The sequence below is a fragment of the Symphalangus syndactylus genome, chromosome 9 (genome assembly GCF_028878055.3).
Source record: "Symphalangus syndactylus isolate Jambi chromosome 9, NHGRI_mSymSyn1-v2.1_pri, whole genome shotgun sequence".
NCBI classification, from domain to species: domain Eukaryota; kingdom Metazoa; phylum Chordata; class Mammalia; order Primates; family Hylobatidae; genus Symphalangus; species Symphalangus syndactylus.
Genome location: NC_072431.2, coordinates 98,730,132 through 98,757,978, shown reverse-complemented (window position 1 = coordinate 98,757,978; position 27,847 = coordinate 98,730,132). Strand labels below are relative to the sequence as shown.

Here is a 27,847-nt window from a genome sequence, read left to right as displayed (position 1 = left end):
TCTCACAGGGTTGGCATGAGGGTTAAGTAAGTAGATATGTGTGAAGTCTCTAGAAGAGTGTCTGGCATGTTGGTAGCCTTACATACATGTTAGCAGTAGCTACCCTTCTCTTCCTCCTCATGATAGTACTTTGAAAAGCAGCAGTAGTGATTGAAAGTACTCTGGATTTAAACTCAAATAGGTTTGAGAGTCGAAATTAGCTGTGGCCTTTCAAATTGGGCATATCACTTAACTTTTTTGTGCCTCAGTTTCCATATTTACAAAATCAGGCCAAAAAATCCATTGCATGGGAATTCAATGATGTAGCTGGTTTATCTGAATTTCTCTGGTGTGCACACCGGAAACTCAAAGCACAACTCTATATTGTACTTTTGTAATGTACAATTATTACTGTGGAGAGCAGCGCTGGAGATGTTAGTCCTCTTTCCTTCTCCATCCCCCTTGCCCTGGTGCCTGTGAAACAGAGCATCCCCATGGCAACAGCAGCAGCTGGTCCCTAGATAAGAGGAGCTGGAGCCGGCCAGCAGCAGCCACTGCCGCAGAGAAGCCAGGCCCAGCTTCGGTGAGCACACACGCCCTCCCTGTCTCTCGCCTTCGCTTCCCTGCATCTGCACCGATTGGTAAGTGCTTCAGATTTTTACTCCAAGAACTTTTGTGGCGAGAAAAGCAAGTTTCCAGTAAGTTACTAGGACAAAGAAGGCTGTAGCTGGTGGCACGGGGTTGTGCTTTATGGAGCAAGGCTAAGCTGGGGCTGAGTGGAGAGCAGAAAAAGTTACCACTTTGAAGTCATTCTTCCAAGGGAGGGAAACGAGTCCTGTAAAAGCCCGAATCCTCACAAACTCATTTGCAAAGTTTCAAGATGAAGTTGGTGTATCTGCATATTCACACAGGATAGAGAGGTTTCTCTTCCAAGGCTGGGGAAAGTACAGAAAGTATGCTTCTCAAAACACATTCTCCATGCCCTACTTTAAGTCAGTCTCTCCTCCAGGAATACTGCCAATTTAGGTTTTCTAAATGAACAAATCTGATTTTAAAAGATGGTACTTTTTGACCTGAATTCAATCCTCTGGTTAAAAAGAGGTTTGACAATGAATATGTATTTTACATAGCCCGAGGGTACATTAACAAGATACCACATAGGCTGTGGATACAACCTTCTACCTTTTTATTCTGTCAAGTAAATCAAGACCTGATTACTTTGGGGGATATTCTTCAGAATACCGTAGAGTAAGCTAAGTGTCAGCTCGCTTCTGAGAATCAGTTTTATTATGTTCCCAAGACTTAGAAATGGGTATTCTGCGGTTGGTTTTTGTCTTGAACTATTCTCATCTCATTACCAGCTTCAGAGAAGGCCAGAGATGGGATAAGGAGATAATTCTGATGGATCAATTTAGATAGACATATAATCACAAACAGAGGACTGAAAGATCCAAGAAGGCCCCTGACACTCATGAAAGTGTCAGTGTGCAGGACCTGGGCTCGGGGCTCCATACACATTCTATGGTTAATACTCTCAACAACCCTGGAGAAGAGCCAGCCGCTATCTTCCCCCATTCAGCAGATTTGAAAACTAAATTTTTGAGAGAACAGATAACTGTCCCAAGTTCACCCAGCTAGAGAGTGGTACAAGCAGCCAAACATTGGCTTCTACCTTATATTGACTCACAGTATCCAATCTTACAGGTGAGAGGAATTTTCTTCCCATAAGTTAAACCACACATTCTCACATCCAACTGAGAAAACTGCTCAATGATAAGAGAAAAGACAAAAAATCCAGACCAGCTTCTGACCACACACTGAACCAACTAATGTGTTTCAGCTCCGCTGGTGTGCCTGCCTTTCCGCAATATAGGTCCCTTTTCTGGCATCCAGTTCCTTCCCCCTTTCAGTTCCTGTTCTCAAAAGAGAAGGTGACCTTTGTCATTAACAATCCCTGTGTATTGTGACATCAATTTACATATTGCTGCTGTTAGTGGTATTTGCATTTACAAGTGTCTTTCTGTGAAAAGAAAGGTTTTGTCCCTTGTGAAAAGGAAGGTAAGGATTAGTAAGAGGAAGTTACAAGAGTTTAAAATCTGAAATCCTGAAATCCTTTCTCAAACCCTGAAATCATATCTCTTGGTCTCTTGCATGCTATGCTGATTACCTACATTCTGTCAAACAACCACCACCAGAAGAATAATTCAGATCAACAATCTTTCATTCTCTAATTAAGAAATCTGAAACATTTTGAAAACCAAAAGGTTTGTTGTTAAGTTCAACACAAACTCATTTGGTAGCAAAGCCTGACCTGAAAGAATGTGAATTTTTTGTGTTTTGTCTTTATGTCACTTAGTGTGAATATTCATAGTTTTGCTGCAGAAATAATGGATGTGATTGCTGGTGCTCCTTGAGACCCCTCTAGAGCTGTTATATAATTTAAACAGTCCTGATTTCCACAGCACATTTGGCTCAGGCTTGTCACGAGGGTGGGTGGCCAATATTTCAATGACAGTAGCAGTCCCCGTCTCTGTGTGAGTGTTAGAATTCAGAGCCCACACTGAACCAATAAGTGGCAAGAGGATGTTAAAAAGGTCACAAGTCTTTGTAGTAGACACAGTTTATGAAAACACCCCCAAATGTGAAGTATTAGACAACAAGCCTCTCTGGAGGCCCTAGCTCTTTGGTTGAATTCTGAAGATGCAGAGGACCAACTATGTAGGCATGAAAGAAAGAGATGGTGTCTTAGAAAGTTCCCAAGTTACAGGGAGATGATGAAACCTTCCCTGGGCAGCCCAACAAGTACAGCATCCCTTTATGACACCTGCTTGGGGTAGAGACTGAATTAAAGAGAGGAAGGCATGGGAAGAGTCAGGAATAGAAAATGGAAATATTCCATTTCCTATGTCAAGAATTAGACTGGCTCATGTCTTAAAACAGCTCACTCATAAAGAACGCTCCTTCTCACTGAGGACAGAAATGGAGAGTGAGTTGGGAGAGGGGGTCATTACACTAACAGGCTACGACAATTATCGATAAGCCAACACTAAACTCCAAACGTCTTTCCCCTCCACCTACTTGTTCTTTTCTTTGTGTGAAAAATTTCTCCTAAGAAGTCCATAATGACATCATTCATGATAAAAGTATCTTCTAACCCCATGAGCAAAACACATCCTGCACAGCATGGGATATTTTTGTAATGTAAAATCCCAGATCTGGAAATTGTCTCTCCGCCCCTTAGCAAACACTCTTGCTGGTTCACCACCATCATTCTTTAAATCACACTGATTTGAAACAGTGTTGTTTCTCCCATAGACAAGATGAGCTATGCTGCGGAGGAAGCATGTGTCAGTTTTGTGATGAATCACTGGTTTCCCTCACCTTGTCCAGGGGCCTCTGACATATTTGATTATTCAATTCATCGGCCAGAGGCAGGCTTTCTTTTTCTAGTCTGGTGCTACCATAGCTGCTTTGCTCATAGGAGGCCTGGACCTCCCATGGCTCAGCATCTGAAAGAAAAGTTCAATTGCTTTTTAGAATCTTTTCATTACACAATGGGTCTTCCTTAGCCAAAAATCTAGCGTGGTAGATAGACAACATTACATAAAAATAGCTGCCATTTGGATTATGACTACAATATGCTAAGCATGCAGCTATGCTATTTTATCTTCACAGTTACTCCACCCAGTAGGTATGATTATCTCTATTTTACAGATGAGGAAACTCAGGGTAAGCTCAGGGGACAGAGAGGGACATATGTTTCTGGGTGCGAGACTGTGTGGGCACCACAAAGATGTTAGCCTTTGCAAATTTTATTATAGCAGACTTAACTTGTGGGGAGAGGGGGCCAAAATGATTCTATTACATTGGGCTCCATTCACTCTCACTACATCTTTAAGATTTAGCAACTTCATCGAAGTCATATGGCTTTTTAGTTTAAGAGCTGAGATTTAAACTAGGTCTATTTGACTCAAGAATCCAGATTCAAAATAAATAATGTGCTATTAGGCACATAAGAACAGCCATAGGATCCAAGTAAAAAAAACGCCTTACCTTTCAAGAGTTGGGGAGAGGAGAAAGGTACTAATACCAGATAGGACCTTCAGTAGATAGTAAGTGCCTGGCTTCAAATGATTACTCTGATCCTAAGTGTTTTACTAATGGTAGATCATTTCAACATTTTTGAGCCTCAGTTTCTTCTTCTGAGGAATGAATATTTTCAACAGATCCCCTATGGGGTAATTGTCAACATAATATGTATGACTGGGCCCATGACTCTGCCTGAAGAGGAGGAAAATTGGTTAAATAGGTACATAAGACCATATCTGATGCTGCCTTGAGACCTCAGCACTCATCCTGAGTGATGTTCCCATGGCCCATCCAAACTAACAGCATACTTCCTGATGGTCGCCGGGAGTTGACAATCTCTATACAAACACTGAAAACAATAGTCTGAATTGATTTCTGCTGAAGTCACTCAGTACAATCAGTCTGCACAGAGTGACACTAAAAGCCGTGCTCAAGTGATCAGTTAATAGCTCCATCTGCTATCCAGTGATCTCAGCACATAGAGGAAGAGACCCTCCCTCCTTTTCAGAGAAAACTGGTTTATTCCTCAAAAGGCAACAGAGTTGAACTCTGTTTATGAGCTTGAAACATTAGCACAACTGGTCTGTGTGTTCATCTGCATGCTGGTTGTCAAGAAATCTCAAAAGAAAAGAATTGGTTGGGTGATTTTAATCTTATTTATTCCTCCCCCACCACTCTTGCTATGGTAGGACATGAGTAATACATGATCTAAAAAGAACTCAAGATACAGAATCTAGCCAGGCTCTAATGAAGATTTTCTATAAATCTCAGCTAACGCATTTCTCCTTCAGACCTGACACATATCCATTCTGGATTCCCACTGCTCCTGGGCGACGGCTATAACTAATGCTCTGGAAAGTTCAATGAACTTTCCAGGAAAGATGGAGGGTGGGGAGGGGGACAGATTTGTTCTCATGTCTGGAATCCCTAGGGAGAAAATAAAGATCTATCCAAAATCCAGATTTTCTCCTACCGTGTTTCTACCACCATCATAACGTGGATGGGGAGGTAGTCTCCTTACTTCATACAATAGTTGTAGAATGTAATGATAAAAAAAAAAAAAAAAAAAAAAAAAACAAGCAAAAAACCCACAACAGAAGCCTTATTCAATTCGGGTTCAAAGGATTCATTTTATTTTGAAGAGACTCAGGTGTCTAATGTAAGTCAGCAGGACTGGACCTGGATATAGCCTTGGCTATTTAATAGATGTGTGACTAAATTAATTAAATTTTCTGAGACTCTGTCTCCTCATCTGTGAAGTGGACATAATCCTACTTTGCAGAATTCAACAGAAAAAACATAGGCAAGGTTTAAGCATGATTTTCTGTGACTCTCAGCTAATTCACTTCACATTCAGACTTGACAGTTGCTCATTCTGAAACTCTCAAAGTGTCTCTGAGAGAGGGCTGTCAGTGTGAGGGTGGGGGGGTCATTTTATTTTGGCTTAAATCTCAAGTTTAGAGTTTCTAATAGCCAAGTTTAAGAAGCACACATAAAGAAACAGGATTGGATTGGGAACACAACAGCAGGTGCTCAACAATTGTATTTAGTTAGTAAATGAATGAATGAATAAATAGAGCCATACTTATTAACTGTTTTTTATACTTCCTTAGTGCTAGAGAAGAAATACATCCACCCACCCTCCTTTGATGATGTCCACTGAGCAAATGCAGCCACTGGAACTCTCAGAAGACAGACTGGACAACCTAGACCCTCGTTGCAGCCACTTAGGTAAACAAATGATCCATTGTGAATGTCAGTGGTGGAAGTCAGAAAAGAGGCGTCTCAGCCATGCGGTTTGCAGGCAAGTCAGAGAGAGCCCCCCCGAAACCTGATAGTCTGTGCCTTCTGGTGACAGCCAACACCAGATGGGCAGGCAAATAGCCATGGGTCTGTGGGGTCTGCCACGTAAATACTAGCTGAAGCACCAGTAAGAAGTTCATTAGACAGAGAGAAAGAGAGAGAGAGGAAGCACTGTCCTCTTTTTCTGGGTCTGACAGAGTCCCAGGCAGAGCATTTTTGAGGCAATAAATGGAATGTGTCAGTATAGCTTGTTTCCAGTATTTCCCGACACACTTATACCCCTTGTGCAGTGCCAATAAAATATTTCAAATATCTCTCTTTGCCTATCAAGACAGAATTTTAAGTAGCCTTTTTCTGCTTTATTGTCAATCTGTTTCCTTTCCAGAACTGACTTTTTGCATAACCTTTGTAATGAAAATACCAGAAACATTTCTGCCTCTACCCATTTCTAAAAATGAGACACTCAGACTTTTGATGGATGGGCCTTTTGCATATTCATAGCCTTTGTCTATGCCTCGCCTGGTTATGACTCCCCCCTCCTCTACCCTCTCCCCATTTGCCATCAAGATATTTTATGTTCAAGATTTCTCCAAAAATGGGGAAAAGTGCAATTGAAGTAAAAGTCAAAATTAAAGCAAATGGCTGTGCACTGAGCAGCATCCTGGGGCTGAACTGTAGCCCATGACAGGTTTGTACCTCCAGAGACCTACAGCAGGGCAGCACCCATTCAGAGCAGCATTCATTTATTCAACACATGACTGTGGCATGTAAAATATTGGGGAAAGATTAACTGTGCTATGTGGCAATAAACTTTTAAAATTGTGTTTGCAGCCAGGCATTAAGATATGTAGTCCCAAGAGGCTGGGTTTAATCCTGATACCATAACCTGCCAGCAGTGTACCCTCTCAGCTTTTTACCTGGCTTTCTGAGCCTCAGTTTCCTCATCTTCAACATGGAGAAAAGAGTATAACACCGTTGTAGACTTAGCATGAGAACTCAATGAGATCATATGTTCAGGGATAGTATTCATATTTAACAACTGATAAAGCATAGGCACTGAAAAATCAGAAAAGGTGTAATAAATGAATGAATAACAGAGTTTGCATCTAGACACGCCAAGGTTTAAGACATTTAATCCTCAACATTTTAAGGAAATTTACCCAAATAGTTTTTAAATAAGAAAGAGAGAAGGAAAGAGAGAAATTTACCTGAATACTTTTTAAATAAGAAAGAGAGAAGGAAGAGAAGGAAATGAAAGGGAAGGGAAAGAGCTAAAATATCCAATTACTCTTTTAAAATTTCTCCATATTTATTCATATCCATAGATCTAGCCAAACTATATCCAGGCCATAGTTAGAGTGTCCAAAGAAGACAAAAAGCTTCACTGTCTTGTGGCTTCTTTGAATCCTAACAGAATAGTTCCTTATACAAAATATATTCCAGTTTATTCATCAAGCATTCATTCAACAAATATTAATTGCTGCTGAAGAGTTAAAAGATAAGGCACCTGTCAGTAAAGAGGTCAGAGAAGACATACGCAGAAATAATAGCTAGATCATCTTTTAAATATGTTACTTGAACAAAAATGTTGTGGATATTAAGAAAATGAGAAAGAACACCCAGGACTGGAGTTAATACAGATAGATTTATGAAGATGGGAAGCTTTCCCTTAAGTTTAGTGGAAGGTTACAGGGTGAGCAATGGCCAGAGTGAATATTTTGGGACATCTGAAATATATCAACTGTACCAGATGCTTTGCAAACATTAACAATTTTAGCTCTCTCTCTCTATCAAACACACACACACACACACAGATTTAATATTAATATTATCTCCACTCTAAATATTGAGAGAAAATTAAAGTTTCTAGAAATGAAAATCCAAGTTCTCAGAACTAGAAAATGATAAGAGTCCATGTTTGAACTCAGATCAGCTTGACTCCATTTAAACATTCAACATCCATTTATTGGAGGGAGAGGCAATTAAGAATAAAATTACAAAAACACTATAATCCTTAATCTCCAGAAAGTATGTGTCTGGAGCTGGGGGTAAACCATTATGAAACAGTGAACCATTGCTGAAACAATGACAGTGAAGCCCAAGGCAGAACAACACAAAGGACAGAGGAGTAAGAGGGAGCAGAGGAGAGACTTGAATGGGCAGGGCGTGATCAGATTGGATTCACTACCCGTAACGACTTCTGATAGACTCGATGTAAAAGCCAGGCTTCAAAGCTCTGTGGTAATGCAGAGGATTGAGAAAAGTAAATAAATGAGTTAGAAGACAGTAGGATCTTGAGTTAGGTTGGGCAAATAGGAGGGTTACAAAGCCAGGAACAGTGAAAAGACAAATACAAAACCCCAGGTCTGTATCACCAGGAGGATGAGACTGGCACAATGATGAAGGCAAGTGAGAAATTCACTGAGGACCGAGGGAACCCTTCTAAGATCGAGGGAGATTTAGGTTCCATACTGGCCCTTGGGGTCTCCAAAGAGAGCAAGTCTTGAGCAAAAAGAATAGAGGCGCGTTTAGCAGAGAGAACCTATTCTCCCATCAGAAAGTTAACTCAAACCCACTCTGTGGCTTGCCGGACCATATTTTTTAAGTTTTTCTTTGCCTCGGTGATCCATCCATTTGAGTTTCCTTAATTTGGAGTTTTACAGCAGTCTAGTTTTTGATTTTGTTACATGAATTTATGCAAGGCTAATAAAGTCCTTTGTGGAATAGGCCACAATAAATAAACACTTTTCCTTTTCAGGCCAAATCACCTCTGCCTTGTCATCAAGTGCAATTAGGAACCAAACAGTTTGTGACTGGATCCTTAATCATGTTATATTATTTATTTCTTTGTATCCTGTCAAAATTAGATGATCTTTCAGACCAGTTCATTAAGGACTGTGATCTCAAAAAGAAGCCTAGAAAGGGAAAAAATGTACAGGCCACCCTGAATGTTGAATCAGACCAAAAAAAACCAAGGAGGAAAGATACACCGGCGCTGCACATCCCACCTTTCATACCAGGTAATGGACAAAGTCATCTGCACAGCTCTAAAGGAGAGCCACTTGCCACTAGGTTGCATTGGTCATACACATTTTTCCTTAAGTATTCAGGTATTTTAAAGTAATTTGTGCACTCCCTACCTCTGTATCTCTGTATTAGTTACAATATAGCAAGCTGCTATAACATTTAGATACATTCTAAAATATTAGAGGCTTAATAAAATAAAAGTTTATTTTTTTACCTACCAATAGTGAAACCATGGGGTGGGGAGGCAAGCTCTGCTCCAAAGAGTCATTCAGGGACCCAGTCTCATGTGTTTTGACATCATAAACACATGGTGAGCAAAGTCACCACAAGCGTCCACAGTCACGATGAGTACCAAGGTCCAGCAGGCATAGGAGGTAGACAGAGTGGAGGATTGACAGGGAGATTTACGTGAACCAGGCCTTCATCAGTCACGAGGCCTCCGCAGACAATGAAGTAAGCTGGGAAATGGACCCGGCTCAATGCCCAAGAGAAAAGCAAAGCAGTCTGGTGAACAGCTAACATGTCTCTGTAACACCCTTGGATGTGATACATGACATTCTCTTATTCTCAAAAGTTTGACTTGTTTTGCTTTCTCTTCTCCCTCCCTGTTGATCACTAATTTACCGTCATCTCTGTTCACAACACACCTTGAGGGTTGCAAAACAAATGAAACATAGATCTTTCTGGGAATGATCTTTCAGTTTTCTAAGAAATAACAACAGCACATAATAGCTGAAATATGTAGTAAGAAGTGACATCATAAGGGAGTTCTTAAAAAGGACTGTTGGGGCTCAGTGTGGGTAGTGAATTGTGGAAAATTTTATGCAAGAGGCTGTTTTTAGAGAGCTACTCAATGATGGAGAAAAATTTCACTGTAGCATAGAGGTGAGAAAGCAGGAGGGTGGAGGTATCAGGGTGGAAGTGTGCAGATGCAGCTTGCAATACATCAAATGAAATCCTCTGGCTGAAGAGGGTGAGATTTGGAGGCAGAAAAACTTGGGCTCAACTGCTCTGTGACACCTATAAGCTGTAATACCCTGGGCACATTTCTTCGCCTGACTTCCCTCAGCTTTGTGATGGTGGCCATAATACTACATTCCTCAGGGTTTTAGTGAGGCTAAAATAAAATCAAGCATGCAAAACCTTTTGTATAGACAAGTTTCCTAGTGGAGCCTCAATAAATACTAATGCGTCTTATGAAAAGACTTGCTTTATTAAAGTAAGTTTGGAAAGCTATATTGACTGTCTTCACCAGATGTCTATAAATATGCAGTCCTCATATATTAGGATATATGTATTTGACCCTGTTTCTCTGTGTTCCCCTAACCATGCAGGTGTGTTTTCAGAACATTTAATTAAAAGATATGATGTTCAAGAGAGACATCCAAAGGGCAAAATGATCCCTGCTCTTCATAACACTGACCTGGAACAGAAAAAGCCAAGGAGAAAAGACACACCTGCCCTGCACATGTCCCCCTTTGCAGCAGGTAAAAAAGCTGGTGCAGGGCATTTGCAGGGGGTGACGGGGAGAGGTCAAGAGCCTTACCATCTGGAGGTCCCCAGGGCCTGGCCATTGTCCTGCTCCAGCAAGCTGCGTTGTCCTGAAGTGCTCTGGGGAGAAGCCACACTCAGTGCTACCTTTTAGGTTTATCTCTACTAGTAGCTCCCCAGGGGCTGATCTGGGGATGGGAAAGGGTCAGAGCATTACTCATGCCTCAGCAGAGCTGGTTGAATTCACTGAGCCAACAGAATAGAAATGTCAGTGTGTCCTTGAAAAGAGCTGGAATGCCCTCCTCCCAAGGCTTCCACGGATTTTGCGTCTTATGGCTGGTTCTCCTGAGATACTTGGACTAATTGGCCAAATCCTCAAAATGAGAGACAGAAAAAGAGATGCAGAAATATGGATAGCTATCTTAATGTGTGTCAAATCAAACAAAAAAAATCATACTGAACTATGAGCACAACCCCAGTCTGTAAAGGAGCTGCTCTGTGAGATATAGTTCTTGGCTCTGAGAAGTGCAAGTTGGGGAATAAGACATGTATATTCACAGCTAGAGTATGACTCTGTGTGTATGTGTGTATTTTATACAGATTGTTGTGGGAGTGACAGAGGGGAAAATATGCTAATGTTTATTGAGATCCTACTAGATGTTAGGCACTCAGTTTGTCATGTCTCATGGATTTTTTTTAAATTTTATTATTATTATACTTAAAGTTTTAGGGTACATGTGCACAACGTGCAGGTTACATATGTATACATGTGCCATGTTGGTGTGCTGCACCCATTAACTCGTCTAGTCTCATGGATTTTTATAAATTAACTGACTAATGTAATAGAGAGGCTATTATCTCATTTTGCAGATTAAGAAACAGAGAATTTAATTAACTTACTCATCTGCTTTAAAGTCTTATGTGGATAAAATTGATAGATGGCTAATTGGTTGGATCAAAGATGAGATGACTAGATGGATAAGTGAACAGATAAAATTATGATCAAGATCAAACACTAAAGTGTGGCAGAATTGGGGCTCAAACCCAGGTCTATCTCACCTTTGGGCAGTTTTTCACTGATCTGTGCTGTGGTTTGGAATTTTAGCATTATAGGAATAGAAGAAACACTCTGGGGAGAAGATAAAATTTGGCTATTATTATAAAAACCATATTTCCCCACTGTTTCATTTAATAAAGAAAAAAATTGAGAAAACAGCTCAGAAGAAGTCATCATGACAAAAACAGTCAGGGACTTAAGATCCCCAGCCACGTTAGAGGCTCTGGTTCTATGCTCCATGGGATTTGTGTTCTCTGCATTTCTGTCCTTGTTCCTCCACCTCTTCTTCTCTTCCCACCTCCAATTACCTCTATCTATCCCTTCGTCTTCACCACTTACCTGTATACCAAGATGAATGGTGGGTTTATGACCCCACCTAGTCATGCCAGGGACAACTCTCTCTCAGTTTCTTTCACACACACACACATTTCTACATACCATCTTTTCTTTTTTTTTTTTTTTTTTTTTGAGATGGAGTTTCACTCTGTCGCCCAGGCTGGAGTGCAGTGGCGCGATCTTGGCTCACTGCAAGCTCTGCCTCCCGGGTTCACGCCATTCTCCTGCTTCAGCTTCCCAAGTGGCTGGGACTACAGGCGCCCGCCACCACGCCCAGCTAATTTTTTTGTATTTTTTGTAGAGGCGGGGTTTCACCGTGTTAGCCAGGATGGTCTTGATCTCCTGACCTCATGATCCACCCGCCTTGGCCTCCCAAAGTGCTGGGATTACAGGCGTGAGCCACCACGCCCGGCCTAGTATACACACCAGCTTTTCTAAGCACTGACTACATGCAAGCTTCTGAGATCATGCACATATGCTAAAAGTACAAGGAGTTTAGGACATGCAGAAGTCTAATCTTCAAACTGTCTTCATTCTTTTAACAAATATTTACTGAGTACTTGTCATGTCCTGGGCTCTGTTCTAGGCAATGGTACAGGAAGAAAGTCAGTAACGATATAGATAAATGCATAATAGAAAGTCTGCTAGGGATAAATGCTGTGAAGAAAATAAAGCTAGTTAGATGAAGAATGGGAGATAGAAATTGCTTCTTTAGATTTCCAAGGTGCACAGGAAACCCTTTCCAAGGAAGGGATATTTAAGCAGAGACCTCAGGAAAATGTGGGTGTGTCATGGGGGTAACTGAGCAGAGTATTTGAGGCAGAAAAGACAAATCCAAGGGTCCTAAGGCAGTGATGTCTTTGGCTTTTGCTCAGTCAATATTTATTGAGTGCCTACTATGTGCCAGGCACAGCTCAAGTGCTGGGCATACACTGGAAAACAAACCCCAAAGAAAAAGTCCTTGCTTTCATGGTGTTTATATTCTAGGTGGGAGAGATAATTAAATATTTGGTGCTAAAGCAGGGAAAAGGAGGTTTCTCTAAAACTGACAGTCAGGCAAATTGGACATCAGAAGATGACTTGCTCAGAAAGAGGAAAGGTTGTGAGGACTGCCTTTATTACTTCCCTGGGCAGGATCTGTTGGCCCTCAGTAACATCCTGCATCAGCCATTACCTCATTTAACACTGAGTCAACTGTGATGGCCCATCACAGCTCTCTTACTTCACTGGGACATGAAGGGTAAAACTGTTCCTGTTTTCTAAGAGAAAGGGGAGCAAGCCAGCACGGTATCCCAGTGAAAGGGCCTTCACAGATGATTTTTTGGCAATATTCTGTCTTCTTTCAGAACAGTTTTAATATTGGTCACGGAGTCCAGAGATCTTGGAAGAACTAATTTAAGAATAATAGACAACAGTCACAATTTGTTAAGTTTGACTGCTTCCCAAGGGAAGAAGGAATTGTTACATGGTGATATTTCCATACTAGCGGTTTGCAGTGTTAATGGAATATAGGCCTACCTCATTCCATTTCTCTTCACTTGTTTGTGCTTTTCAGATATTGGTGTTCTTTTTTTTTTTTTTTTTAACCAAATTGGATGTTTGTGGTAACCGTGCATCTAGCAAGTCTATTTTTCCAGCAGCACCATTTTTTCAATAGCATGTGTTAACTTCATGTCTCTGTATCACATTTTAGTAATTCTTGCACTGTTTAGAATTTTATTATTATTATCATTATTATATCTTTTATGGTGATCTGTCATCAGTGATGTTTGATGTTACTATTGTAATTGTTTTGGGGTGCCACAAACTTCACCCATATAAGACTGTTACCTTAATCTATAAGTGGTTAATGCGTTCTGTCTGCTCCACTGACAAACCATTCCCCCATCTCTCTCCCTCTCCTCTGGCTTCCCTATTCCACGAGACATAAAGATACTGAAATAAGGCCAGTCAGTAACCCTACAGGGGCCCCTAAGTGTTCAACTGAAAGGAAGAGTTGCACATCTCTCACTTTAAATCAAAAGCTAGAAATGATTAAGCTTAGTGAGAAAGGCATGTTGAAAGCCAAGATAGGCTGAAAATTAGGTCTCTTGTACCAACCAGTTAGCCAAGAACCAGGTTGTGAATGCAAAGGAAAAGTTCTTGAGGAAAATTAAAAGTTCTACTCCAGTGAACACAGGAATGATATGGAAGTGAAACATTCTTATTGTTGATACGGGGAAGTTTCAGTGGTCTGGATAGATTATACCAGCCATAACCCTTCCTTAAGCCAAAGCCTAATCCAGAACAAGGTCCTTACTCTCTTCAGTTATATGAAGGTTGAGAGAGGGGAGGAAGCTAGTAGAGAAGAAAAGTTTGAAGGTAGCAGAATTTGATTCATGATATTTAAGGAAAGAAGCCATCTCCCATAAAAGTGCAATTTGAAGCAACAAGTGCTGATATAGAAACTGCAGGAAGTGATCCAGAAAATCTAGCTAAGATAATTGGTGAGAGTGGCTACACTAAACAATAGTTTCTTAATGTAGATGAAACAGCCTTCTATTGGAACAAGATGCCATCTAGGCCATCATAGCTGGAAAGGAGATGTCAATGCCTGGCTTCAAAACTTCAAAGGACAGGCCAACTCTCTTGTTAGGGGATAATGCCCCAGTGACTTTAAGTCGCAGCCAATGCTCATTTACTATTCTGAAAATCCTAGGGCCCTTATGAATTATGTTAAATTGAAGTTGCCTGTGTTCTATAAATGGAACTACAAAGCCTGGATAAAGCATACATGTTTACAGCATAATATACTGAATAATTTAAGCCTACTGTTGAGACCTACTGCTCCAAAAAAAGACCCCTTTCAAATTATTACTGCTCATTAACAATGTACCTCATCACCCAAGAGCTCTGATGGAGGCACACAAGGAGATTAACGTTGTTTTCATGCCTGCTAATGTAGCATCTATTCTGGAGCCCATGGATTGAGGAGTTACTTCGACTTGCAAGTCTTGTTACTTAAGAAATATGTGTTTTGCAAACCTAGAGCTGCTATAGATAGTGATCCCTCTGATGGATCTGGACAAAGTAAATTGAAAACCTTCTGGAAACAATTTAGTATTCTAGATGCCATTAAGAACATTTGTGACTCAAGGGAGGAGGTCAAAATATCAAAAATAGCAGGAGTTTGGAAGAAGTTGATTCCAACCTTTATGAATGAGTTTGAGAGGTTCAAGACTTCAGTGGAGGATATAACTGCAAATGTGGTAGAAATAGCAAGAGAATTAGAAGTGGGGCCTGAAGATATGACTGAATTGCTGCAATCTAATGATAAAATTTGAATGGATGAAGAGTTGCTTCTGATAGATGAGCAAAGAAAATGGTTTCTTGAGATGAAATCTACTACTGGTAAAGATGCTCTGAACGTTGTTGAAATGACAACAAAGGGTTTAGAATATTATGTAAACATAGTTTATAAAGTAGCAGCAGGGTTTGAAAGGATTGATTCAATTTTGAAAAAAGTCCTGCTGTGAGTAAAATGCTCTCAAGCAGCACCACATACTAGAGCAAAATCTATTGTGAAAGGAAGAGTCCATCAATGCAGAAAACTTCGCTGTCGTCTTAAGAGATTGCCACAGCCACCTAACCTTCAGCAACCACCACTATGATCAGTCAGCAGCCATCAACACTGAGGCAAGCCTCTCTAAGACTCAGTAAAGACTCAGATAATCATTAGCATTTTTTAGTAATAAAGTATTTTTAAATTAAGCTATGCTCATTATTCTTAAAGACATAATGCTATTTCACATTTAGTAGGCTACAGTATAGTGTAAGCCTAACTTTTATGTGCACTGGGAAACCCAAAAATTTGTATGGCTCTCTTTATTGTGATACTTGCTTTATTGCAGTGATCTGGAAGAACCTGCAAGATCTCTGAGGTACGCCTGTAATAAAATTTTTTAGAAGTCCTGCAAAAGGAATCATTTTGACTTTGTATAACCCAGATCTGATCTATTTTCCATGGAACTTTTTTTGGTACTACCTATTAGTCTTATTAGTTTAGTCATTCTATAGGTTATGCTATGATATGGGAAATTCTGCCTTAGAATTGTGATATGGCTTAAATCAACTTTTCACCCTTTTTTTTTTTCTTTTTGCCTCTACCAATAGATTGTTGTTCCCAAATAAGACGAGAAGAAAATAGAAGCATGGGCAGGGTCACGTGTTTTCAGACTTGCTAGGAAGGAGCAGAGCTAGACAGGGTGGTGCAGTGCATGAGGAGTAGTGGAGAAATGGTCCAAGGACCGGGGGAGGCTCTGAACCTCCCTCATCTGTGTTTCTCATAGGTTAAGTTAGATCCTACCTAGGTTAATCCTCTAATCCATCACATGTTTTCCCTCAAGCTCTGCCTCTGTCCAGGTCCCAGTTACTTTTCAGTAGTTAGCCAGCTCAAAGCCTCTGCTATCAGACCCCTTCAGGTCCAAAATGACCCTTTTGTATTCTTAACTAACTCTGTATTAGTCACAGCATGCAAATACCCAAAACTTTGTCATCTCTTTTAGTATTGTATTTATTCTTCTTGTTGCCTGTATTGTCACTGCTGTTTAAATTGACTTACATCAACAACTTGCATGATGAATTCATGAGGAGTGGCTGTGACTGCCTTATGTTTCTGGTATTGATCTTGATATCTAGTCCAATCATCTCTACATAGCAATACTCACTACATATATGCCGGTTTGATGTTTGATCTGGCAATCACAATTTTGCAATACCTGATGGAGACTGATTATTTTCTGTTTGTGCTTGTATCTGTTTTTATTGAAGACCTTCTGGGAGAAGACTTGGTAGAGAAACAAAAATATTTATGGGCAGGGAGCCATCCTAGTATACAAAATTGAACATGGGCTTTAGATTCACAAAGGTCTAGGTTTCATCCCTGGTTCTGCTCCATACTAGCTTTGTGACTCTGGACAATTAACATAAACTGTAAAATCTTTCTTCATTTTGCCCATAAATCTAAAAGGGGACCATAAATATGTCTCCCAGGGCTGTTAACACAATTAAATAAAGTACATAAACCACTTGGCAGAGTTCTTGGCTATCAAAAACTCTCAACAAATGTTAGTTCCTTCCATTCTCTATTCAATCTTATATTCTTTGAGAGAAATCAAACCATTTCTGAAGGTGAGAATTGTCTAAGCCATAGCATTTTACTTCTCTGTATAAACCTGCTGATTCAAGGAACATCCTAATGGGTTGCGCTCTGTTTACCTGGCATGAGTGCTGCCTACATGCCAATATCTACATCCTAAGAGAGTAGCTTACCTACTGAATCAAAAATGTTTATCAAACAACACAGAGTAAACAAGAGCTGGGGGTGGGGAGGGGGAGGGGCTGTATAGCCATAGCCTCTGTATACATTATGGAATTCCTTGAATCAGCAAATCTCTATATCATAAGTAAGTGCAATTACAGATATTGTGTGATTCTAGCTTTCATTAGCATATTAGCTGAAGTACTTTATTTTTGAAGTGCTTTTTAGTAGCTAAAGATTTGGCAGTAATCGAAATGGTAGTTAAGCTGATAAGGATAGAGCCTTCGGCAGATGTTCAGAAGGACTCACATTGGTTCTAATAAGGGTGTTGAGAGAAACTCACAGACAAATACACTCTGGAGACATCTCCTCTCATTAGCCCTTGGCAAGTGAAAACTGGACAAGGATCCAGTCTCTCTTCTAAATCTCTTGCTAACTACCTTCACTCCCCTTAGTTAATGAGCTTACTTGATAGGTTCCAACTGCAAGCACAGCCCTTCAAAGGGGTCATCTCAAGCTTCTCTGCCAGACCCAGGCTTGCTCCCAGCTGAGCCTATGGTTGCCAGGGTCTGTCATCTCAGTGACTGCATGGCAGAAAGCATTGGTTCTGACTAGTCAGATCTGGGTAACCAAGGCCTGCTTAAGAGTGAAAGAAGTCTTATTAGAGGTTTGTTGCAAATGGAACCATGAAAAAGGAATAATGAGGCTGGAAGCATTGAAGAGAATCCTCCTGGAAAATTGTCCATGAGCTGTGAACATTTGGGCAGTTTGGGACATCGAAGATCAAAATCCTGCACTTCTACACTAGAAAGGGATCAGGATGTCCATTGAAAGTGACACATCTTCTGTCTTGCTGGGAATAGAACTTTCTCTCTAGTGTGATTTATCGGAAGAGGTGGTGTCCTAGCCCTGGCTCCCTGAGACTACAATGTAATGTGCATGAGCTATTTTAGATGGTGCTCTGGGTGGGATTGTGTTCTAAAACAGCTTGCTTCAAAGCTGATTGGCCCTTGGAGACTTTGGACTGGCAGTCTTGGTCTTAAAACCCACTAAGTTCTTACAAGCAGCCAAGTTCCCTAAACTCTTCTGTATAGAGAGAGTACGAAGGGAAGGAAATGACATTTACTAAATCCCTACTGCATTCTAAGTCTTGTGCCTGATGTTAGCATATCCTTAGAGAATCTCATGGTTCAATAGGCGAGAACGATGTATTGTCCAATGATTCCTACAATATGAAATATGCTGTAACGGAGGTTCATGTACGTTGTGGCTACAGCCACAATGTAGGCCTAAGTCTATTTGGGGACATCACACACTGTGGAAGATATAAGTTACTTTTTCTCCAATCTTACGGGTGAATAAACTGAGGCTCAGATAGGTTAAGTGAGTGCTCAAGGCTTAATGATCACCATAGGCAAAGCTTTCTGGCTTCAGGGTCTGCATATTCCTTTAAGGGTGCACCTCTGCTTCCCCTGAAAGCATGAGGGTCAGAAGGAGGTTAAACCAGACCAATGCTTCCCAAACCCAGGCCATCTTCATGTCACCAAAGCATCAGGAACAAGAATGCAGTGGTGACATGTAGATACTCCTGATTTAAGGCTCATCCTAAGCAATGATATCCATGAAATCAAGATTTCTATGAGCTACCACATATTTTTTCATTATAAGACATTAAAATTAATTCTTAACTATATTAATACAAAATGCTGGTTCACCCTCTACTTGAAATTATCTCCTGTGCTCCTGTGGACAGCCCAGCCTACTTTGAGAAGGGCTGGCTGTGATGATTTAACAGGCTTTTCTTATTCCTGAAATCCCAGGAAATTTTGGGGGAGTCAGCGAGGAGCAGATTCATATATGATTAAGTTTCCAGGGTACCAAAAGTAACCAGAAAGTTGATCTGGATTTGGGAACTTAAAGGCTGTTGCCCACTTTGAATCAACTCAATTTTGGCTTAATGTGAAGAGATATCAAGCAAGGAAGGATGGAAAATTTTGGGGCTCAGCATAACTAACTCTATGTTCTCCTGCCATGCTAGCCTTAATTCCGAACAGAAATCCACATCTCTATGCAGCTGGTGTATGAGAAATATCTCCCACTGTGTTTCATAAGTGATTTATGCAAAAGCTGTAGTTTCAGCCAGACTCTTGAAATTGTTTTTCTTCTCCAATAAATACCAGCTAATTGGTAAAGAACCCATGTGAACAAACTAGGAACTGAAACAAATGAATAGTCATTAAGATCAACACATAGTTTTCATTAATTTACTGCTGTTGAATGGAGTCCAGTGTGGTAGAAAGGCCTCTTGTGGTACACAGCTTCTCTTTCTCAAGTGTAGATCTTTAGGAAATGCTTCATGGACTGGAAGGCGTCTCATTATGAGAAGGAAGGAGGCAGTGCGAGGCAGTGGTGGGGAAGCTGGCTGGAGTGGGATGACGGAGACCATGGAGGACTGGCCTTCCATCGCAGCTTCCTTTGACCTTTCATTAAAATGACCTTACTTTACACATCACAGGATGAGCAGAACCATGTGGCCCTTCTTGGCTGGTCCTTTCTGGGGTGATCAGTCCAGAAAATTGTGCTCAGACTTCTGAATTTCACAGACCAGTAATTTTTTTTTTTTTTTTTTTTTTTTTTTTGAGGAGGAGTCTTGGTCTGTTGCCCAGGCTAGAATGCAGTGGTGTAATCTCGGTTTACTGCAATCTCTGCCTCCAGGATTCAAGGGATTCTTCTTCCTCAACCTCCCGAGTAGCTGGGATTACAGGTGCTCGCCACCATGCCTGGCTAATTTTTGTGTTTTTACTAGAGATGCAGTTTCACCATGTTGGCCAGGCTGCTCTCTAACTCCTGACCTCAGGCAATCCACACACCTCGGCCTCTCAAGGTACTGGGATTATAGGCATGAGCCACCATGCCTGGCCCAATAAATTTTTAAAACAAAATAGTGTGGAGCCCAACATAGGAACAGCAACTTTTTATTTTGCTTTATAAGGTTGCATTTTAAGAACCTTCTAACATCTCTAAACTTTCATAAAAGAAAGGATATTTTAATCCCCAAAAGAAGGAAAATAATCTCAAAATAAAGAACAACTTTTAAAAGTGTAGGCATACAGCTGTATGAAAAGCTCAGTACACTTTCCTTATTTTCTCATTTTGCTCTGAACCGTGTGAACGTCATCACCTCCTGGCACAGTGCGGACATTTGGAAATGGCATGTCCAGAGCCTGAGCTCAATATTTCCCTGGATGTAGTAAAATGCTTTTAAGTTTGACTTCTTGAGGTTTACCAGTTCTTTTCAAAAGGAAAATAAACGAGCAAATATTGAAGGGAAAGGAAAAGCCGACATTTAGTTGCTCTGGGTTAAACATTGTGACATATATCTTATTTAATTGTCACAATAACCCTTTATAATAATTGTTACTGTCCTCATGTTATATTGAGAAGATTTCGGTGTGAATGTGTTTTCTGGCCCAACACAGATTAAGTGAGTGGCAGAACCGTGAGTGCAAAGCAATTGGTTACTTTCCATCCCACCATGCTGTAAGCTTAGGAGCAGAACTTACAGAAGAGGATGAAGGTTGCCTCTGACTTCCAGGTGGTGCATCCCTTTGTAACCAGAATCGTGTCCTCATTGAGCACCTCTGGGAAGCCCAGATAAAGCCACCCAGCTCCTTCTCTGGGTTGGCACTTTTAGCAGCTAGCCTTGTAGACACTAAGAGGTTTCTGTGTTGCCATGCTCCTTTGTACTGTGTCTATCTGCAAGATTGCCTAATGTTTTAATTAGAGGCACTTAATTGCAGGTCTGTGCTTTGTTTTGCAGGTGTGACATTGCTCAGGGACGAGAGACCCAAAGCAATCGTGGAAGATGACGAAAAGGATGGTGACAAGATAGCTATTTAAAGATAGTTCCCCTGAGACCGCTTGTAAATAGGTTAGATTGGTTCCCTGTGGTGACCTAGAGAAAAAATAGACTTGTTTCTGCTCTCATTTTTGTCATCGTCTGACTTTAAGATTCAGACACCTTCTCCCCAGGAGATGTATGCCATCAAATTGCCAGTCACCTCTTTGTCTCTCTCTTCTTTCTGAGTATGGTTTCTATTCTGTGTTTTGAATTTTTATTTTCTAATGCAGTGGAAAAGAAACAGATCATCCTAAATGAGGAGGTAACAGAGAAAGCACTGGGGTTCGGTTTCTGCATCTTCTGGATCAATTCATGGAGCAGAGATGGTGGATTACATGGGCTCCTTCTTGGTTTTTGCTGCTGGGCAGGACTTGACTTAGCATCATCCAAGCACCAGTCCAAGTGGGGTTCCCTATTGCCAGTTAGAGAGGTGAGAAAGTTTTGACTCTCACTCACCAATTGCTTTGGAGACAAAGGTCTTTTATTTCTCGTGTTCTATCTTAAGAGTCCAAATGTCTCTGGTGATGTTCCTATGTTCCTAAGATGCTTGTCCCAGATACTCTAAATGTGAATGTATGAACTGGGGGAGTCAACCCAGCCCACCATGCCTTGGCTGATGATACCAGAGGCAGAGAGTGCTGGTCTGTCTGGGAAGCTTAGCAATGTATCTTCAAATTTATTTTTGTTTTTAAAAATATTTCTTAAACATGCTGTCCCAATATTTGTGAGCTGTGTCACAAGTGAATCATTATCAATGGTAGATAAAATATCAATGTTTGTGATGAATTTACTTTAAAAAAATTAAGGTCAATGAAAGCCATTCTGTTATTTTTAGCATTCTCACTTATTTAGACTCTATTACACTTTCTTGGATGAGAGGGGAGAGTGTGGTGTTAGCTAGTGTGCAGAGGTCTGTACATTGTCCTTGCCCCAGCTTGCAATCTGTGGATGCCCAGGGGAAGGCATACAGGCCTCATCCACCAGGCAATAGACAGGAGAGAGGTGAGAACTATTTTTAGAAGGAGGAAAAGTAGATACGCAAATTGTCACAAGAGTGATAATTTGGTAGCTCTGTATGTATGCTGGTTCCAAATGTTTAATCCCTTCTGTCTTTCTGTTCTCACAAAGATGGAAAAGATGCAAGAGCTTGCCGGAAATAAAGCTACATCTATCCACATCTCTGTCCTTGTGCATTTCTCCTAAGAATACCCAGTTTACTCACAATTATGAAGAGCAGAGGTTGCAAAGAGACTCACAAAGTTTTGCTTTGTTTTGCTTTTGTTTTTGTTAGGCCTGCAGAGATTTTAAAATGTTTGAATTTGCCATTAATATTTAACAATCCAGTCAGGAGAAGTGATGTAAAATTCTGGATTTCCAGATTCTCTTAGAAAAATATCTCAAGACCTGTCAATTTTGGGCCTGATTAGAATCATGGCAGCATCAGCTGGAACTGAGTACAGGATGCCCATTTTAGAAGGAGCAAGCATTCCCGTTTGCCATATGCCCCACCTGGAGTATATCATCCATTGACTCTAGTTTGGAGTCCCCTTAGTGAAGATGCATGTTGTAATCCTAATGATCTCCTCTTTTTGATTCCTGCACTCCATGCTCTGCTCCCACTTCTGATGCCCCAACCACAGCTTTGGGTAGAGGGGAATAAAACTGTGGCCGGGTGCTAGTTAAGGCATAATTGGTGAAGGAGGGCACCATAAAGTCTTCACAAAACCAAAAGCAATTACAGGTCTATGGATAAGAGGATAGTATAACCACCAGCAGCAATGTTTACAAAGGGATCTTTACTCAGAAAACACAGTCTCACCTCATCCTATCAGATTTGCTGTGTGAACACAGAGTACACCTGCAGCCATGTCTGCAGAGATGCTCGATAACTTCTGAGGCTACTCTGAAAAGCTTCATCATTACTGACTTCCTGGGTTAAGGTAGAAAGTAGACCAGCTGTTGTGGAAATAAAAGCCTTGGGTCTAGCTTCAACTATGTGATGCCAAGCAAGCCCCTGGAACTCTCTGAGTCTGGTTCTTTATCTTGAAAATGAGGATAATAATTCTTACTTTGCCTTGTTCATAATTTGAGAATTAAGTAAGATAATGGATGGCAAAGAGCTCCATAAGCTAAAATGCCCTATCCAACTGTAACATAGGATAATTTAAAGACACCTTCAGAGTTTGCACAGTGTTTTTTCCATTGCCAAATCCCCATTGCCTGAGTATTGAATGGGCAGCAATTATGAGACTCAACTCACAGCATCTGAAAGACTTCAAGTAGGGGGATCCCATCAATTATATGGCCTTAAATGAAAGACCAGACTTTGTAATAGAGTCTCAATCTTAAAAGAGCATAGACAGAATGGTGAGAGGCAAAGCCAGACAAAACATAACCAACCCTGGATGTCACTGGGTGACTTGGGTGGAAGCCAAAACTCCCTCACTTCCTTTGTCCCCTGAGGACTTTTTCTGGCCAGGTAAAGTAGAAATTTCATGATTAGCATTATATTTCAATTAAAATAGTTCTCAGAGCATTGTGAACAACTTCCCTCCAAATGAATAATAGTTACATTAAGAAATTAAGGGAGCCAGGTGCAGTGGCTCATGCCTGTAATTCCAACACTTTGGAAAGTCGGGGCGGGGTGGGTGGGGGGAGCATCACTTGAATGCAGGTGCTCCAGATCTGCCTGGACAACACAGGGAGACTCCATCTCCACAAAAAAAATAAAAAATAAGCTGGACATGGTGGTGTGCACTGTGGTATCAGCTACTCAGGAGGCTGAAGTAGGAGGATTTTGTGAGCCCAGGAGGTTGAGGCTGCAGTGAGCTGTGATTGTGCCACTGAATTCCAGCCTGGGCAACAGAGTGAGTCTCTATCTCAGGAAAAAAGAAACAAAAGAAATTAAAAGCATTACAGGGTAGCCCATTCAGAAAGAAGGCTCAAACTAAAAGAGGCTTCTTTAATGGAACTGGCAAAGCAGTTAGCCATTTGTTCATTCTGAAGGCATCTACCAGGAACCCAGGCTACCTGAAATGAGGAGGCCCTAGATGTGCAAGACTTAGCGCTCTTTCAAAAGCTTCACACAAAGCCTTTCTTTAAATCCTGACACCCTTTAAAAGCAGTTGGCTGAGATCACACAGCCAATTTCTAATGCCTAATTATCACTTGAAAAGGCAGAGGCTGGTGTGGAAGGATTGGGGAAGAACCATAAAGGACTCAAGCAGTGTTTCCTTTTAAATGCAATTAAGTGAATTTTCCCTGTGCTGTCCACGTTGTTTTCTTAAAACAATGATAGACTGAGATCCCATGTGGTTGTGAAAATAAGTTAGCAAAGCAATTATTTTTGCTAGCTGAGAATAAGAGGCTGGTTACATGATGGATTTTGTAGAATCTCTGTCATCCTGTGTAAATGAGGCTCCCTTGCCACTTGTAACTTGTAAGTGTGAAAGTGTTACTCAAAAATCTTCCCAAGGCAGGGAGTGAATGCGCAGGAGATGCATGAACTGAGAATATACTCTGCCAGTTTTCCTGGACATGCAATTGCCTTTGAACTTGCTATAATATATTATGTCTGCAGAGTTTCAGAACATTATAATGGCCTTCATTCTTTACCCAAAAATCAGGGCAGAAGACTCTCCACAAGTAAATGTATTTATGGGGAAAACAATTTGTTATTTGAAATGAGCTCTGCCTTGGACACTCCAAGCTATCAGCTTACCTTCCTGAAGAAGAAGAGGATAGGTGTATCCTCACCTTTAGTAGCAGGTCCTTCCAGCAAGATGAGACTCCTCCAAGGAAATTGCAGAAGACTTCCTGAGAAGGAACAACAGAAAATAGAAGACAATTTTGCTTATCCTGGAAAACGTGGCTCTTCCATCTGATGCCAAATACGTATTTTGAGCGTGGAACAAAGAGTAAAATACAGATCCTCATGTTCTTATAATTATGTGTTAGGGTTTCAGAAAAACAATATATACTTTAATATCCATCAATCAAATCATATATATTTTATTTAAAGGTACTACTTAAATAATGCCTTTCAGAAAAGGAAGACTGTGCTCTGAGCCCTTGCATTTGCTCAGTCTTTTTCCCATTTCATCTCATTTGATCCTCAAATTCAATCATGAAAAAACTAAGTACCCAGGGAAGCTGAGATGGAGAGAAAGCCAGGAAGAAACTCAGGTCTCTGAACTCTTAGCCTAGTGCTGTTTATATAGTGTGAAACTATTCTGAAAATAGGGTCCAAAAACACAGGAGGTTAAAGAAGGAGATCATTCCATGATCCAGAAAGAGTAAATTATACAAGTGCTTTCTGATGGTTTTCTCCACCCTCTCTCTCAATTTTTGAATGAGTAAGTATATTAATGCGTTCAACTTTCCAGTACTCAAAATTTAATCATTATTCTCAATCCTACATTTTAAGGAGGTGATAAGGTTATTTTTGTCTTCCCCCACCCCACTCCATCCTCCATATTATCCATTCTCTACATTGCAATTAAAATGACCCTTTTCAAACAAATCTGAGCAGGTGCGAGCCCTCCTTAAGATATTCTCCTTGCTTAGAATAAAGGTAGAGATCTCAAGCCTGGGCCCTGCTTCCCCCCATCCTGCTTTGGATTCCAGTGACATTGGCCTCTGCCATGGCTGGGGACCCTCCTCTCCCTTCCCTCCTACCCATCCCCTACTCTTTGCCCCTCACCACCCAGTGAAGATCTGCTCATCCTCTAAAGCTCAGCAAACTGCCACTTTCTCGAGGAAAGACTCTTCCTTGCCTTCTTAATTAGATCAGGAGAAACCTGATCACAAGCCATGCTATTCTTTTTCTCCATAGTTCTTACCTCTTCTTGTGATCATCCATTTGTATAACTGATTAGTGTTTGTCTCTTCACTGTTGTGTAAGGGCCATAAACACAGGGATATCAACTGGTTTTGTACCACTTGTCCTTTGTACCTGGCATAGGGTTTACCATGATGTAGATGATCAAAAAATCTACAGTGAGTGGGTGAGTGAATGAATGAATGAATGAATGAATAAAAAGACTTTGTAAGAAGCCAAGCCTAACAGCCTAAGTTTACCTTACCATTTGCCTAATTGCAGGAACACAAGGTTACTTACTCCTATAATAGACTAGATAGTCACTATGGAGCCGAACACAAATGTCAGCCACAGGAAGGTGGTCTGCTTCCTAGACACATTGTCTCCTCTGTGGCACCAGGGAGTCTTCCCAATATGCAGCCCATCTCCCTAAAAACAGTTTCCTGTCCATCAAATCCTCCTACTCAGGAGTCAGTAGAGGCAGAGAGAGCAGGGGTCAGCTGCTTGCCCACCCGAGGGCTCTGGTGTCATGGCTTCAGAATGCCATGGCCTGCTGTGTTAGTCCCTTTTCATGCTGCTAATAAAGATATACCCAAGACTGGGAAGAAAAAGAGGTTTAATGGACTTACAGTTCCACATGGCTGGGGAGGCCTCACAATCATGGTGGAAGGCAAGGAGGAGCAAGTCACATTTTACATGGATGGCAGCAGGCAAAGAGAGAGAATTTGTGTAGGGGAACTCCTCTTTCTAAAACCATCAGATCTCGTGAGACTTATTCGCTATCATGAGAACAGCACAGGAAAGACCTGTCCCCAAGATTCAATTACTTCCCACCAGGTCCCTCCCACAACATGTGGGAATTCAAGATGAGATTTGGGGGGGACACAGCCAAACCATATCATTCTGCTCCAACCCCTCCCAAATCTCGTGTCCTCACATTTCAAAACCATTCATGTCTTTTCAACAGTCCCCCAAAGTCTTAGCTCGTTTCTGCATTAACTCAAAAGTCCACCGTCCAAAGTCTCATCTGAGACAAGGCAAGTCCCTTCTGCCTATGAGCCTGTAAAATCAAAAGCAAGCTAGTTACTTCCTGGATACAATGGGGATACAGGTATTGGGTAAATACAGCCATTCCAAATGGGAGAAATTGGCCAAAACAAAGGTGCCACAGGGCCCATGCAAGTCCCAAATCCAGCAGGTCAGTCAAATCTTAAAGCTCCAAAATAATCTCCTTTGACTCCATGTCACGCTGATGCAAGGGATGGGCTCCCACGGCCTTTGGCAGCTCTGCCCTGTGGCTTTGCAGGGTATAGTCCCCCCTGGCTGCTTTCATAGGCTGGCATTGAGTGTCTGCAGCTTTTCCAGGTGGATGGTGCAAGCTGTCAGTGGATCTACCATTCTGGGGTCTGGAGGACAGTGGCCCTCTTCCCACAGCTCTACTAGGTGGTATCCCAGTGGGACTCTGTGTTGGGGCTCCAACCCCACATTTCCCTTGCGCACCACCCTAGCAGGGGTTCTCCATGAGGACTCTGCCCCTGCAGCAAACTTCTGCCTGGGCATCCAGGCATTTCCATGTATCGTCTGAAATCTAGGTGGAGGTTCCCAAACCCCAATTCTTGACTTTTGTGCACTCGCAGGCTCAACATCATGTGGAAGCTGCCAAGGCTTGGGGCTTGCACTCTCTGAAGCCACAGCCTGAGCTGTATCTTGGCCCTTTTCAGTCATGGCTGGAGAGGCTTGGATGCAGAGCACCAAGTCCCTAGACTGCACACAGCAGAAGGACCCTGGGTCTTGCTCACAAAACCATTTTTTCTTCCTATGTCTCCAAACCTGTGAGATGAGGGGTGCTACAAAGGTCTCTGACACGCCCTAGAGACATTTTCCTCATTTTTTTTGGTGGTTAACATTTGGCTCCTAATTACTTGTGTAAATTTCTGCAGCTGGCTTGAATTTCTTCTCAGAAAATAGGATTTTCTGTTATCAGGCTGCAAATTTTCCAAGCTTTTATGCATTTCCCTTTTAAAACTGAATGCTTTTAACAGCACC

General features: G+C 41.3%; 1 protein-coding gene and 1 long non-coding RNA gene across 4 annotated transcripts in view; one reads left to right on the top strand and one right to left on the bottom strand.

Annotated features, from left to right (window-relative positions):
• The window catches only part of LOC134731444 (uncharacterized), a 115,120-nt gene extending 105,600 nt beyond the window's left edge, over positions 1-9,520 (bottom strand). The window contains exon 1 of the long non-coding RNA XR_010113720.1: positions 9,117-9,520. This is a non-coding gene — a long non-coding RNA (uncharacterized lncRNA). The remainder of the gene's footprint in view (positions 1-9,116) is intronic.
• PPP1R17 (protein phosphatase 1 regulatory subunit 17) lies at positions 479-22,159 on the top strand. Of its 3 annotated transcripts, none has more exons than XM_055293503.2 (5): positions 479-620; positions 5,682-5,799; positions 8,739-8,891; positions 10,233-10,385; positions 20,902-22,159. In XM_055293503.2, the coding sequence occupies exons 2-5, from the start codon at positions 5,718-5,720 to the stop codon at positions 20,979-20,981; spliced, it is 468 nt and encodes a 155-aa protein (XP_055149478.1). In that variant the 5' UTR covers positions 479-620; positions 5,682-5,717; the 3' UTR covers positions 20,982-22,159. The 3 variants fall into 3 exon arrangements, with proteins under 3 accessions (XP_055149478.1, XP_055149479.1, XP_063465769.1); XM_063609699.1 differs by lacking the exon at positions 479-620 and adding an exon at positions 5,408-5,597; XM_055293504.2 differs by lacking the exon at positions 8,739-8,891 and having other exon boundaries at positions 527-620.
• The last annotated feature ends 5,688 nt before the right edge of the window (positions 22,160-27,847 follow it).

Excerpts from the sequence above, each read along its gene's own strand:
- PPP1R17 (XM_055293503.2), top strand. The coding sequence starts at position 5,718 with ATGATGTCCACTGAGCAAATGCAGCCACTGGAACTCTCAGAAGACAGA. Across the intron at positions 8,892-10,232 it reads CATCCCACCTTTCATACCAG|GTGTGTTTTCAGAACATTTA; the intron begins GTAATGGACAAA and ends CTAACCATGCAG. Across the intron at positions 10,386-20,901 it reads CATGTCCCCCTTTGCAGCAG|GTGTGACATTGCTCAGGGAC; the intron begins GTAAAAAAGCTG and ends TTTGTTTTGCAG.